The following is a 14,570-nucleotide window of genomic DNA, read 5'->3' as shown; positions in this document are numbered from 1 at the left end:
TATTCCAGTGAAAGCAAGTCTCAGACTGAAGTCTGCTGCATATGTGTGTTTCTTAGTAGGCAGGCACAAAAGTAGTTGTAGAACTTGTTCTTGTAAGCTTGGTGAAATTTCAGCTCTCTATTCTTCAGGTACTTTGCATGAAAGATCTGCTCAAGGTGGATCCAGCCAGCCATATTTTAACATCTGAGTTCAGCTAGCCTTCTAGTTGGATTAGGTACAAAAAAGTCCACTATTAAGTGGCAGCACAGAGTGCCACTTAAAGCTATCAACTGCTGGGACTGCCAGTTCTTACACCTTGTTCTACAAGCATGGGCATGCCAGTGTATGATTTCCAGTCAGTCTGTGTGTCTTGAACCCTTCTTATTTCAACAGCAGAATATTATTTCTAATATCTCTTAAGCTACTTAATAAGATCCCTAATGCAGATTCAGAGAATGTTATTTAGAGCTGGTATAGGGTACTCTGGAGCTTGGCTCCTGATCGAGTTCTTTCAAAGGCTAACTAACCGTGCTTTGAATGTAATTTTAAAAAACACTTGAAATGTTAATGTTAACTAATTGCCCCTAACTAACGTATGTGTATGTCACACTACCTATAATGCAATATTTGAAAATAAATTATAAACAGTATAACTCTTTCACAAGTCCATAATTCATCCTAAAAGTTATGGGAGAAAGACCACTATTTATTTGCCCATAGTTAGATAAAGCATGTTAAAAACTCTTTCTTTACGGCACTTATCACAGTTTATAATTACATATTCAAACAGTATTTATGCCTCTCTTACTCCTAGACAGTAAGGCCCTTGAGGGCATCATGTCTGTTTTGTTCACTGTGTTATTCTCAGTGTTTGGCATAATGCCTAGCACATCATAGACACTTAACATTTGTTGGCTATGGTGTGATATGTGGGGTGTGGGGAAGTCCCCTACCCAAGAGTATGTTTTCTAATGGCAAGGCCAGTCTGCTTGGTTCTCCTGGTAGTGTTTTTCCTTTGAGTTAAACTATTTAAAGCTCCCATACAAGTTCCTGCCATAGCATTCAAAGCCCTGCATGATCTGGCTCTGCCTACTCCTCAGCTTAAGCAATAATTAATGCCACTTTGAAGCTTTTACGGACTCCTCCAGTGACTCCCGTTAGACACTTATTCCCTTGCACTGTTGTCACATCTTGTTCATTTCTCTGTCACCACCCTGTTTCACTGTCCTATGAATATCCATCCCAGGACCAGATTGTCAACTCCTTTGCTATGGGCACAGTGCTAGGCACATAGAAGGTTCTCAAATAATGGCTAAGTTAAAGAGTTTCACAAAGATTTTTTTGAAAAAGCATTAGTTATACAGGGCTTTTCTTTACTTTTTTCCCCATGTGTACACTTGTGTTTTGGTAACTGTTACACCCACAAATTCTACGGGGAAGCAAATTTGTATGCCTCATTTTCTTTGGGGTACACTGATGTCACTTTCTCTTCCTTAACTCTTTAAACAATGTTGTTAGGCTTGTGTCCCTGTCTGTTTATTATCAGTGAAGGGGAAGGGGATGAGGGGTGTGTAAATTACCAAGTCTCAGCTCTGATATTAGTCCCCCCCACCCCCCACCTATTCTTAAGGAATCTTTCCAAGCTGCATGTCAAGTTCAGTGTCAAAATCCTGATCCTGTGTCTCTTTATTCAGGGATCTTCTGGCCTCTGGGGTTTTTTCCCCTCTGGCTCCTAAAGGCAGCCTTCCAATTTTACTTATTTTGGACTAGGATTCTGACCATTTCTTCCTTCTTTGTGACAAAGATTACTTTCCCATAGGGACAGTGATCTGATCTTATACTGGCAAAATGTTTAACATTTGTGTGAGGACCGAATTCCCGTTAAATATCGCCCTTAGTTTCATCGCCACATGTTACCTTTTTTAGTACTCTTGGAGGCATAAACTTAAAAAAAAGTGCCTGTTCTCAAGATTATAGTTCGTTGGAGAGATGTAGTTTATTTCTAGAAAATGTTTAACAACAATAAAAAGTAAGAGTTGTGACAGTGCAATACATGATTAAGTGCCGTTTGAGCGGGGTTGATGAGAAATAGGTTGCGTGCAGGAGGGAGAGTGCTGTGGGCTGTCGGGGAGGATTTCAAAGGGCAGTAGAACTGCTGCTGATGCTTAAGTGGTGACTAGAATGAGACTGTTATATATGGGGAATGCTCTGACTGGGGATTACCAGTGGTGTATAAAAAAATAATAGCAGCCTCGAGAGAGTAAATGAGATATATGAGCAAAGGAGTATAGAAGGAGATGAGCAGAGATGGAGAGTACCAGAGGACTGGAAAGGAAGGTGGACCAAGAAGTAGTGCCCAGAGTCTAGGAAGGCGAGATTCAGGAAGGAAGGAACAGTCTGCAGAGTTGGCCTCTGCTTGGGGATCAAGAAGGAAAATGAGAAAGTAGGTTATTGGGTTTGGCATTTAGGAGATCTGTGACTTTCCAAGAATGTAGTTAAGTGGAATGATCAGGATTCCAGATAACAGTGGGTGGGTCAGTGAGGATAAATGAGGGTAGAAGTAGCTTCTGTGAGGTATGGAGAAAAAAGTCCAGGTTTTGGAGCCAGACAGTCCTTGGTATAAATTCTGACTCTTCCGTATTCATACTGAATGGGCTTCAACATGTTATTTATCTCTCTGGGCTTCAGTTTTTCTTTTTTGTAAAATAGGGATAACACTCCTATCTTGATGAGATGCTACAAGGTTAGATAATATTGGTATAGCCTTTAATGAAAAAAATAAACTCCCATAGTTGACTGGTAGTTTTCAACCTTTTATTGCCCACAAACAACTAAGGACATCAAAATATTGCCCTCCCTGGGACTTCACTGGTGGCGCAGTGATTAAGGGTCCGCCCGCCAACTCAGAGGGCACGTTCGAACCCTGGTCCAGGAAGATCCCACATGCCGCGGGGCAACTAAGCCCGTGCGCCACAACTACTGAGCTTGCGCTGTAGGGCCCGCGAGCCACAACTACTGAAGCCCGCGGGCCTAGAGCCCGTACTCCTCAACAAGAGAAGCCACTGCAACGAGAAGCCCACACACCACAACGAAGAGTAGCCCCTGCTCGCCGCAACTAGAGAAAGCCTGCGCGCAGCAACAAAGACCCAATGAAGCCCAAAACAAATAAATAAATAAACACATTTAAAAATATATATATATTATCCTCCCTAAAAGTGGCTCACTAGAGCAGTGATTGGTGGTTAGATGTGATGTTTAGTCTTTGTTTTAGATGTCATACCAGATATGGGAAGTTTAGATACTTTAATAAATGTCAGGTAAGATACCAGCCTTTTATTTTTCTAGAAGATATTTCGTGTATCTGAATTTTTCCCACTTTGGTGTCATATTATGCTATCTTTTACTGGCTTGTTGTTACAGACAGAAAAGAGGTGGTAGGATGTAATTGGCTGGATCAACTGTTGCTTTCTTTGTACAGGCTGATTTTGCTTTAATAGCTAGTGTGAGGGTCTGAAATCAGGGAATTATAAACTTCTGATTCCGAGCAAACTACAATTCTCTTGACCTCTTCCGTTTTCTCTTGCAGTGAGCACTGTGTGCTGACTTGGACAGAAAGAGGAATTTATATTTTCCTTCCTCAGAATGTTCAAGTTCTTCTTTGGAGTGAAGTCAAGGGTAATTGTGTTTTTCTTCCTATGTAATTTTTAATCGCATGCTTGTGAAAGATTTAATTATTGTAGGAGGATTCTCTTGCAGTGTAAGAAGTAGAAAATAGAATGAGGTGACATTTCTGTTAAAGATTAACATCATAGGTGTATCCCATTATAAGATACTTACGAAGTATACATTTGTGAATCTATGTATAGTTATTTAGTTATTTTAAATACAATTTTCATTTATTCTTAAATATTAGCAACCACTGCTAAGAATTGAATGGGTTAATTTTTCCCTCTACTTACCCTGAATATTTATCCCTGTTAGAAGTCTTGCTTTAACTCCTGTTTTGTGTCTTAATAATTTAGGGTTGAAAAGTCCTTGTGGGAACAATAGCCATTTTATGTGGCTGAGGCAGAGAAAGTCAATCTCTGTATTCTTCTGGTTTAAACCAGAAATGGAGGAAATAAATCTAGCATTTTTAACATGACTGCTCAGAGAGTGTATCCTGACTTTTGAGTCATTTTCTACTTTGTAAAAACATAAAAAAGATGAAGGAACCATTACATACTGATTTCTCGTGAATTAAGTTTCCTAAAGGTGTCCCGTGAAAACTAGTTTTTTAGGTCATTTCATGGTATTCTGCCAAGACAGGTGTTTTTTCCCGAACAGTTTGTTGATTTACATACTGCACTGAAATCTGTTACTGGTATCAGATTTGTAACTCAGAAATGTGATAGTCTGGCCTCCGAAGTGCCCCCTTTTAAAGTCCCAATTTCTTTTCACAAAACATAGCATTTTTAAAAACAGGATTTTAGATCAGAGAGATGTTTCTTTCTCTGTCTCTTTTATTCTTGATCTTTTTAAAAAGAATAGTGTCTAAGATATGATTTCTTCATTGAAATGCAAGTATAAAAATAGAGGTGAAATTCAATCAAGCCAAACCCTATATAGAAAATGAATCTATTAGAATAATTTCAGCCATCGCAAAAATGGAAAAGGAGTACTTGGTTAATGTCCTGTGTGTTCACCCCTGTGGTTTTTGTAGATATTCAGGATGTGGCTGTCTGTAAGAATGAGCTGTTCTGTTTGCACCTAAATGGGAAGGTCTCCCATCTTTCCCTGTTATCTGTGGAACGTTGTGTGGAACGCCTGCTAAGGAGAGGCCTCTGGAACCTGGCTGCTCAAACTTGCTGTCTTTTCCAGAATTCCGTCATTGCCAGCAGAGTGAGTCAGAAAGCTTACATGTTCATCTGGGTTGTTAAAACCATTCTAGCTTGCAGGATTGTGCTACGCAGTTGCTTGTCTTTATTAGCCTGCTGATTAAGCAGCAGTAAATCCCCAAAGGAAACATGACAGATAAATCTGGAGTGGGGATGGCGGTGAGAAAAACTGTATACTTTCCATTAAAAAAAATCAAATTTACCCACAAATTTATTTGAATTTCAGGCCTTGTTTTTATTAGGTGTTGGGGGTAGGAGTTTATTAATTAATTAATTAATTTTTGCTGTGTTGGGTCTTCGTTTCTGTGCGAGGGCTTTCTCTAGTTGTGGCAAGCGGGGGCCACTCTTCATCGCGGTGCACAGGCCTGTCACTATCGCGGCCTCTCCTGTTGTGGAGCACAGGCTCCAGACACGCAGGCTCAGTAGTTGTGGCTCACAGGCCTAGTTGCTCCGCAGCATGTGGGATCCTCCCGGACCAGGGCTCGAACCTGTGTCCCCTGCATTAGCAGGCAGATTCTCAACCACTGCACCACCAGGGAAGCCCAAGGCCTTGTTTTAAGTGAAATTATTATATGTACAGTAACTCTAAATTCTTAGTTCCTAAGAGAATTCTTATTAAGTCTTTTACTAGCTTTTAAAGCCCTTTTAAAGCACCTTTGAGGTTTTATGTTCTATGTAGACCTCTTTCAATGTATTGGCCATTTGAATATAGATTTAGTTACAAACAGAAAACTCTCCTATTGGTTCTACTTATCCTTTTATTAGGGAAGAAAAACTTTGACTATAGATAAATTGGAACATTTGAAATCTCAGCTGGACTTAACAACCTATGGTGATCTGATTTCCCAACTGGAAGAACTGATCTTAAAATGTGAACCTTTGGATTCAGCTTGTAGCAGTAGAAGAAGCTCCATTTCATCACATGTAGGTATTCTCACTTTTAAAAGGGTTTTGCTGTACAGTAAGGTTGTTCTACATTAGTTTGTACTCATTTACCTCTAGGATCCCAAAACTTACCTTCCTTTCCATGTTGTATATTGTTTGGGGGTGGTGGTGAAGAGGGGGCTTTCTTTCAGGTGTTGGACAACCTTATGAAGCCTTCATTTAGGTGTGCCTTAGAGCCGCATTTTGTTTTGTCATTGTTTATTATGTTCTGTTTGAAAATATACCTCATATAGCCTCCAGAGCAAGTTAAGTTACCCCTAATATGTAATTTCAGATGCTTCATGCCAGCTTGAATCTCAGTGCAGCTCAGGATTGTCTCATTTAATCCTCATTCTCACATTCTCACAGCCAGACTTCATGGAGACCCACTAGAGAAATATGGTAGCATGATGCCATGAGCAGGTGAGAGGGACCTGGCTGCCAGGAGCCTAGACCTTGCTCACCATTTTGTTCTAATAAGCCATAATTGTCGTTAATGACTTGTTGCTTTTAGTGTTTATTTTTCTCTTAAAAAGCTATATCGTGTTATAAATGTTTAACTTTTCTTTAATTCTTTTTCTTTTTAGGAAAGTTTCAGCATCTTGGACTCTGGTATTTATCGTATCATTAATAGTAGAAGAGGCAGTCAGTCAGATGAAGACTCTTGTTCCCTTCACAGCCAAACCCTCTCAGAAGATGAGAGACTTAAAGAATTCACCTCACATCAAGAAGAGGACCAACCAGATCAGTGTTGTGGTTCACACGGAAATGAAGGTAAGGAATGTGTCTTTTATTGGTTGCTGATGTGAAGCAGTTATTTTCTGTGACTTCGTTTGCCAAGATTATCTCATGCATAGAGTTTTCTACAAGGTGTTAATAATTTTTATTAAGTTGTTAGACTTTCCATCCAGACCTATTGATCAGTTCACCATTAGAAGAATGGATTTATGTTTAGTTGGGGTTTTTTTCCCCTCCTGTTTAGGCTAACATTGGTAAATTACCTAATTATTATCATGCATCAAAGTGCTGGAAAGGTTAAGAAAGGAGGTCATTAACCAAAAGAGTGGAACGATTTTATCCTAACCAAATTATTTTCCATTCGGAATGAAAAATTACTACAGTTTTGGGGGTCATTGCCTTCACTTTTCGATGTTCAAGTACTCCTGTGACCGAACTTTTGAGATTAATAGAGACTCTAAGCTTCCTTTCTGACTTGTGGGGATTCAGGGCTAGTAGGAAAAATGAAGGTACCTGTCCAAGTGTTTTATATGTGGACCATCCCATGCTTCTTGTAAAACCTGTGTTCCACTCATTTGTATTTGGGTCAGTTGTGATTTTGGTATTGAATCCTTCATTTCCTTTGCTTCATTCATTTCAGAATTTCTTTAAAGATTAAAAAACTCTTCATGTGATTAGATTTTGTTTTTTCTCCCCAATTCCATTCATCAGACAATGTTTCACACGCTTCAGTGATGTTTGAGACAGATAAGAATGAAACTTTTCTCCCCTTCGGCATTCCACTGTCATTTCGTTCTCCATCTCCTCTTGTGTCTCTTCAGGCTGTCAAGGAAAGGTAAACTCATTAGTCTTGTCATTTAATCCCACTTCTGGTTTTACTTCAGTTGTCATGTTAGGCACTTTTGCGCTGAGAATGGAAAGACATTTTAAATGAGGAAAAAGAAAGTCTCTAGATTATTCCTCATATAGCCTGTTATACAAAGCCGTTTACTTCTCATTTCAATCTTGGGGGAATTTATCTTCCCTCTTTGTTTGAGTACCTGGATATTTGAGTTGTTACAAATGTGTTTTTTTTCTCCCTCAGGCTGAGCAAAAGTTAAAAAATGTTTTTTCCTCATCCCTGATAGGAACAATTTCCATATATCATTAGTCATTTCTTAACTTAATCATTTCTCAGTTTGGGCTCAGAATTGAAGACTCTTCAGAAGTCTTTCTAGCTACTCCATGGGCCCAGAATTGACTTACATGAATTTATGTCCAAGTTTTTCCACTTAAACGTTTTACCATAATAGGATAAAGTCTTCATAATTATAACTTAATAATTATACAATGTGTCACTGAGTCCCTGTATTATGAATATACTAATGATTTCTGTAAAAAAAAAAAAAAGACATTTAAGTTTGAAAGAGAAGACTTCTGTAGCTCCTTCGCTGCTAATGGGAGTTTTACTGGATACAAATTTTGCTTTTTCAAAGGATATATTGTGACAAATCAGCAGCTGAGTTTCCTGAAGAAATTCTTTGGCTAGGATGGGGCAGGTTTCACATGGCCTTCTTTGCCTAAGTAAACAGAAACATTGCAGGCACAGCGGCAATTAAAGACCTTTTCTTTAGGATTGAATCAGAGTAGTTTAGTAAATGAAGTAAATCCTTATTATAAATTTTACATGGGCCTTATGTGAAATATGTGATTGATTAAGGAAGTTGCTATAAAGAGTCTTTCTTTATAGCAAGTAAAGAAAGACTTGCTAAGTCCAAGTTGCCTTCAGGGACTGACAGGAACATAGAGAACTCAGATACTGAAATTTTCATTCTTGGCAGTAATGAGATTCTTTTCATATTAGTTTATTGGTATTTGACTTCCAGCGTTTCTAGCTTTGTGCGTAAAACTACTGAGAAGATTGGCACCCTTCATATGAGCCCTGATCTGAAAGTGAGACCAGAACCCAGATGTGATGAGCAGTCATGTGAAGAGGATGTGGGTCCAGTCACTTGCCCAAAGGAGGAAGACACTGAGTAAGCCATTGCAGAGAAATCTGTGTAAATTCTAGAGGATACAATTGTCGGTTTGAAGAGAGCCATAAACCATGTCGTCTTGAAGAAGACACATGTATGACTCTGTTCATTGTAGATTATTTGCATAGCTTATAAAAACTGAATACCACAGAGTAAGTGTTGGAAAATTACACCAACCCATAACAAGTCTGTTGAGACAGAATTTTAATTTAGCACCTCTTCTTCCATCTTTCCCCTGAACAACTTCCCTCACCTCCAAATCTCTTCAAACTTCTGCAATGTTAGAGAAGGAGTATTAGAGTAAGAGTAGGATGACCAAGGATATAGGCCTTGTTCTGGTTCTGCTTCTGACTAGCATGTGACGTTGGTGACGCCCTCTGGCCTGTAAGATGAGAGCATTGGCATTAATGTCGTCATGTGCCTTCCTATGGTATGCTGGTGGCATAGTCCTTATGTAGTGGAGTTGTAGCAGAGCCCTTGGTCTGGCACAGTGTGAAGTATCTTGTCCATCTGGTCTCTGCCTTTTCTCATAATTCAGGGGATCTGGGCATTGGAGGCAGGCAAGCTCAGCACTCACACAGGAATTGAGATAGACCCACAGGGCCAGTGTATACTGACTGGACATTCAGATGAGAAAAAAGGTGTGTTACCCTTAGAGTAACTTAGTTATGAATCCGTATGTATATCGGGAAAAAAGTGTAGATAGTGCTGTGGCATTTAAGGCAGCCCTCAGTCTGACGTTAGCCCACCTTTCCAGCTTCATTTCCAACCACGTCTTTCTAAGCACTCTAAATTCTAGTCATGTCAGAGAAGTGGGTGTGTACACCTCACTACTTTTCTTCATGCTGTTTCTCCCACCTGCAGTATTTTCCCCCCATTTTTCCTAACGCAAATACACCTCCTCAGGAAAGCTTCTCGTGATTGCCTAGTCAGAATAATTATTCCTTTTTCTGTGCTTTCGGATCACAGTGCTTGTGCTGCTCTTTAGCATTCATTCTATTCTTTTTTATATTACAGTTGTTTTCTTGCCTTTCTTTCTGACTAGGGCTTACTCTGACTTGAACTTACTCATCTTGAAGCCATGGACCATTTTTTATACTCATCTGTTTGTTTCATGTATCATTAAGTACAATACCTACCACTTAGTGAGCACTTAGAAATATTTGCCCAAGAAGGTTCTAATCCCCTTTAACTCTTCTCACACTTCTCTAGGGGAAAAGAAGAAGTAACTAGTCAACCTCCAGAAGAGGACAAGTTTCAAGAGCTCAGAATGGCAACAGCAGAAGCAATGTGAGTATTTATGGGTGAGAAAGTTTTATAGAGAGTGGGAATGACTTTTTGAGATCATTAGTAGTGGTCCTGAGACAGTGTGGGGCAGAGGCAGTTTCATTTGGAATTGAAATTCATGAATTAATACAAAGGTAATGTTCTCTGTGTTGTTGTCTTGCTACTGAGATAATTGTTATTTAAAGAGTTGAAAAGTAACATTTATTCTGGATAAGTAATGTTGTATCTGTTAGGCTTATTTAGCATGAAACAATTTGTTTTTGAAAAACCACATAAAACATAAATTTCTTACTTGTCTGTCTTATATAGGACCAAGCTACAGGACCCACTGGTATTGTTTGAACCACAGTCTCTGAAAATGGTTTTACAGGAGTGGCTTTCACAGTTAGAAAAAACATTTGCCATGAAGGACTTTTCAGGCATTTCAGATACTGGCAACTCATCCATGGAATCAAACCAGGGTATGCTATTGCTTGATGAGTCAAAAAAGGGAATATTAGACGAAGAAGATGAAAAAGAAAAAAGGAGCTCTTTAGGCAATGAAGAAACGGTTGATCAAGCAGCGTGTGACTCTGTAAATAGTCTGAGGGAGTCCCTGGATGATGACATTTTTCAAGTATGTTCTCCATGCAGTATACCAGGCAGTCTTCAGAAGGACCTGGCTGAAGTGACAACATTGTGTTTGGAACTGAATGTATTGAATTCTGAGATCAAAAGTGCAAGTAGACATGTAGACCACACTTTGCAACAGTGCTCTCCTGAAATTCTGGCTTGTCAGTTCCTAAAGAAGTACTTTTTTCTTCTGGACTTGAAAAGAGCAAAGGAGAGCATCAAGCTGAGTTATACTAACAGTCCTTGTGTTTGGGATACTTTTATTGAAGGATTGAAAGGTAATAATCAGATTGCCTTACCAATAGAGGACAGTAGCATCTTGGCATTTTTGAATTTAAAGAAGAAGATTTAAGTAGAAAATCACCTCTGTTCTGGTCAACCATCCCTTCAGTTTTCCACTCAATTTAGTCTTTTGTTGCTTTTTTTTTTCTGTTGAGATTGCTCACTTTTTTTTTTTAATTGAAGTATAGTTGATTTACAACTCAATTTAATTTGTAATAGTTCTTGCAACTATTATAAGAAGCTAGTTTTATTTCTCTCACAGTCATTCAGAAAATGATACAGCAATGTTGGAGAAGTTGGGTTTAAGTAAAATTTTATAAGTGCAGATATATGAAAACCAGAAAATCCCTCTTGTAACTTACTAATATAGAGATAATATATACCATTTATTGAGTACTCACCAAGTGCCAGATAATATGCTAAACACTTTGCCAGCATTCTTTCATTTCATCCTTACAACACTTTGGAGTAGATGGTGTTATTCTGTTTAATAAGTAAGGAAACTGAGGCACAGAGAGATTATAATAGTTGAGTAGGCTAAACTTCTGTAATATCTCATAATAACTCAGATACAATATAATAACTCAGATATGGTAGTTTATTTCTTGCTCATATATTAGCCCAGGACAGATGTTCCAGGTCAGTGGGCAGCTCTCTTGCATGTGGTAACTCAGGGTTCCAAGTTCCTTCCATTTTTTTGGTCTCTATCCTCCCTTAGGGCTGATGATTAAGACTGGGTTGCTATGTCCAGGGGGAAGCATGTGGAAGAGGCAGACAGGCTCTTACAGGGAGGTGTGGCCTGGTAGTGGCTTACATCTCTTCTGTTGGTGAGAATTCTATCTCATGGCCCCACCTAACTGCAAAGGAGTCTGGGAAATGACCTCTCCAGGTGTCTAGAAGGAAGAGGATGGACATGGGTCAGGAGCTTGCATGTCTGCCTCAGAGATTTTGGTGGGCAGTCAGCAGCCTCTACTTCACACTTGATTGAAGGTCACACTGTTGGTCATCCTCATGTAGACACCAGCTTTCATACCCTAGAGGCCATGCCTGCCCTTTCTACTACATAGTCCCATGTTTTTGAACAGGTGGATTTTCTTAACTCAAAACTCTGAATAACAGATGTCATGTTTCTAATAATTGATGTAGACTCTAAGCAAACATTTCATTCATTACCAAAAGTGAGTAGTCACAAGTAGAGATACATTTTTATATTATCTGACTTAAAGAGCTTTAAGGTTTCTAGAAACAAGGATCTATGGTTACAGTTCTGCCTCAATTCACATTTAGCAGTTAAAAGCATAAGAAATGATTTCAGCTTCTTTTTCTGAATTGAGGTAGACTGTCTTTTATGTTGAAGTAAGAAGAGTTATTTCTTTTCAAATAAGTTCAAATGTTTGATATTACTTACTGGAAATTTGCTATATCTGTCTCTATTATGTGATTGTACCCAACCTTGGTTACAGGAAAATAGCAAAAAAAAAATAACCACTTCATCAACCTGAGTGGTTAACTTATTGCCAGAGCTGGCTGGAGCAAGTGTGGTGGGTGTTTGAGATGATGCAGCTGCTTCCAAATTGAATTTAAGGGGATAAGTTTGGCTTAGCGCCCACCCAATCATAAAGCTTTCCCTCACTTCATATGCTCTAAATGATGGCCTTCTCCTCTAAATCCCTTTAAATACTTACTGTCTGACCCAGTCAAATTGGAAATAATGAAACTGGGAAAAATTGATATTTTTTTTAAACAAATATATCGGAAATTGAAGGTTTGGCTCTTTAGAAATGGTCTATTGAACAGGTTCTACTCTTCTAATGATGTTGTAATCATGAAAACAGCTTTGGAACTGTTCTTTGGGATTTATCTTCAGAGCTAGTTGAAAACTTCTTGAAAAAACTCATTTTACTTTAGATTCATATATATGTAAACATATTTTTTAACTACAAGTAGTTTTAACTAGATCTTCACTCACTTTATTTACACACTTGGCTTTAAATGACTCGGCTATTCCCCAAAGTCAGATCTTCCTTTGGAGGAAGATTTGCTATAACTGATGTTTTTTAAAAATAGGTAAAATATTTTTAAGTTAATTTAATTAAATTTAATTAACTAATTTTGTTCCAAAAGATTGATTAGGGATATCAGTTCTAGAAAAAAACTGAAGAATTTGGCATTGATGGTAGAAATATAGCTTATATATATATTAGCTTGCATATATAATAGCTTATATATGTAATACATATATTACATATATAAAGGGTACATTTTCTTTTTTTTTTTTTTGCGGTACCCGGGCCTCTCACTGCTGTGGCCTCTCCCGTTGCGGAGCACAGGCTCCGGATGCGCAGGCTCAGTGGCCATGGCTCACGGGCCCAGCCGCTCCGTGGCATGCGGGATCCTCCCAGACCAGGGCATGAACCCGCGTCCCCTGCATTGGCAGGCAGACTCTCAACCACTGCGCCACCAGGGAAGCCCTAAAGGGCACATTTTCAATGGTAATAGTCATGTATTGGTTATCTGTTCCTTTATCTTGTTTAAAACTTCCAATATGCTTTGCCTCCCAATTTGATTTTTTTTTAACATCTTTATTGGAGTATAATTGCTTTACAATGGTGTGTTAGTTTTTGCTTTATAACAAAGTGAATCAGTTATACATATGCATATGTTCCCATATCTCTTCCCTCTCGCATCTCCCTCCCTCCCACCCTCCCTATCCCACCCCTCTAGGTGGTCACAAAGCACTGAGCTGATCTCCCCGTGCTATGCAGCTGCTTCCCACTAGCTATCTATTTTACGTTTGGTAGTGTATATATGTCCATGCCACTCTCTCACTTTGTCACAGCTTACCCTTCCCCCTCCCCATATCCTCAACTCCATTCTCTAGTAGGTCTGTGTCTTTATTCCCGTCTTGCCCCTAGGTTCTTCATGACTTTTTTTATTTTTCGTTAGATTCCATATATATGTGTTAGCATACAGTATTTGTTTTTCTCTTTCTGACTTACTTCACTCTGTATGACAGACTCTAGGTCCATCCACCTTACTACAAATAACTCAATTTCATTTCTTTTTATGGCTGAGTAATATTCCATTGTATATATGTGCCACATCTTCTTTATCCATTCATCTGTCGATGGACACTTAGGTTGCTTCCATGTCCTGACTATTGTAAATAGAGCTGCAATGAACATTTTGGTACATGACTCTTTTTGAATTATGGTTTTCTCAGGGTATATGCCCAGTAGTGGGATTGCTGGGTCATATGGTAGTTCTATTTGTAGTTTTTTAAGGAACCTCCATGCTGTTCTCCATAGTGGCTGTATCAATTTACATTCCCACCAACAGTGCAAGAGAGTTCCCTTTCCTCCACACTGTCTCCAGCATTTATTGTTTCTAGAGTTTTTGATGATGGCCATTCTGACCAGTGTGAGATGATATCTCATTGTAGTTTTGATTTGCATTTCTCTAATGATGAGTGATGTTGAGCATTCTTTCATGTGTTTGTTGGCAATCTGTGTATCTTCTTTGGAGAAATGTCTATTTAGGTCTTCTGCCCATTTTTGGATTGAGTTGTTTGTTTTTTTGATATTGAGCTGCATGAGCTACTTGTAAATTTTGGAGATTAATCCTTTGTCAGTTGCTTCGTTTGCAAATATTTTCTCCCATTCTGAGGGTTGTCTTTTGGTCTTGTTTATGGTTTCCTTTGCTGTGCAAAAGCTTTTAAGTTTCATTAGGTCCCATTTGTTTATTTTTGGTTTTATTTCCATTTCTCTAGGAGGTGGGTCAAAAAGGATCTTGCTGTGATTTATGTCATAGAGTGTCCTGCCTATGTTTTCTTCTAAGAGTTTGATAGTGTCTGGCC

The 14,570-nt window shown here is 38.8% G+C and overlaps 1 protein-coding gene across 4 annotated transcripts in view; it reads left to right on the top strand.

Moving 5' to 3' along the window:
• Positions 1 to 14,570, top strand: part of HPS5 (HPS5 biogenesis of lysosomal organelles complex 2 subunit 2) — a 44,995-nt gene that overhangs the window by 14,269 nt on the left and 16,156 nt on the right. For all 4 annotated transcript variants that reach the window (XM_060018586.1, XM_060018588.1, XM_060018589.1 and 1 more), the window contains 8 exons: positions 3,566 to 3,654; positions 4,682 to 4,860; positions 5,622 to 5,780; positions 6,368 to 6,554; positions 7,230 to 7,353; positions 8,384 to 8,533; positions 9,746 to 9,823; positions 10,130 to 10,710. In XM_060018586.1, the coding sequence (XP_059874569.1) occupies positions 3,566 to 3,654; positions 4,682 to 4,860; positions 5,622 to 5,780; positions 6,368 to 6,554; positions 7,230 to 7,353; positions 8,384 to 8,533; positions 9,746 to 9,823; positions 10,130 to 10,710 (1,547 nt within the window). The remainder of the gene's footprint in view (positions 1 to 3,565; positions 3,655 to 4,681; positions 4,861 to 5,621; positions 5,781 to 6,367; positions 6,555 to 7,229; positions 7,354 to 8,383; positions 8,534 to 9,745; positions 9,824 to 10,129; positions 10,711 to 14,570) is intronic.

Source organism: Delphinus delphis, chromosome 8 (genome assembly GCF_949987515.2).
Source record: "Delphinus delphis chromosome 8, mDelDel1.2, whole genome shotgun sequence".
Lineage (NCBI taxonomy): Eukaryota > Metazoa > Chordata > Mammalia > Artiodactyla > Delphinidae > Delphinus > Delphinus delphis.
This window is presented reverse-complemented; position numbering and strand designations above follow the sequence as displayed.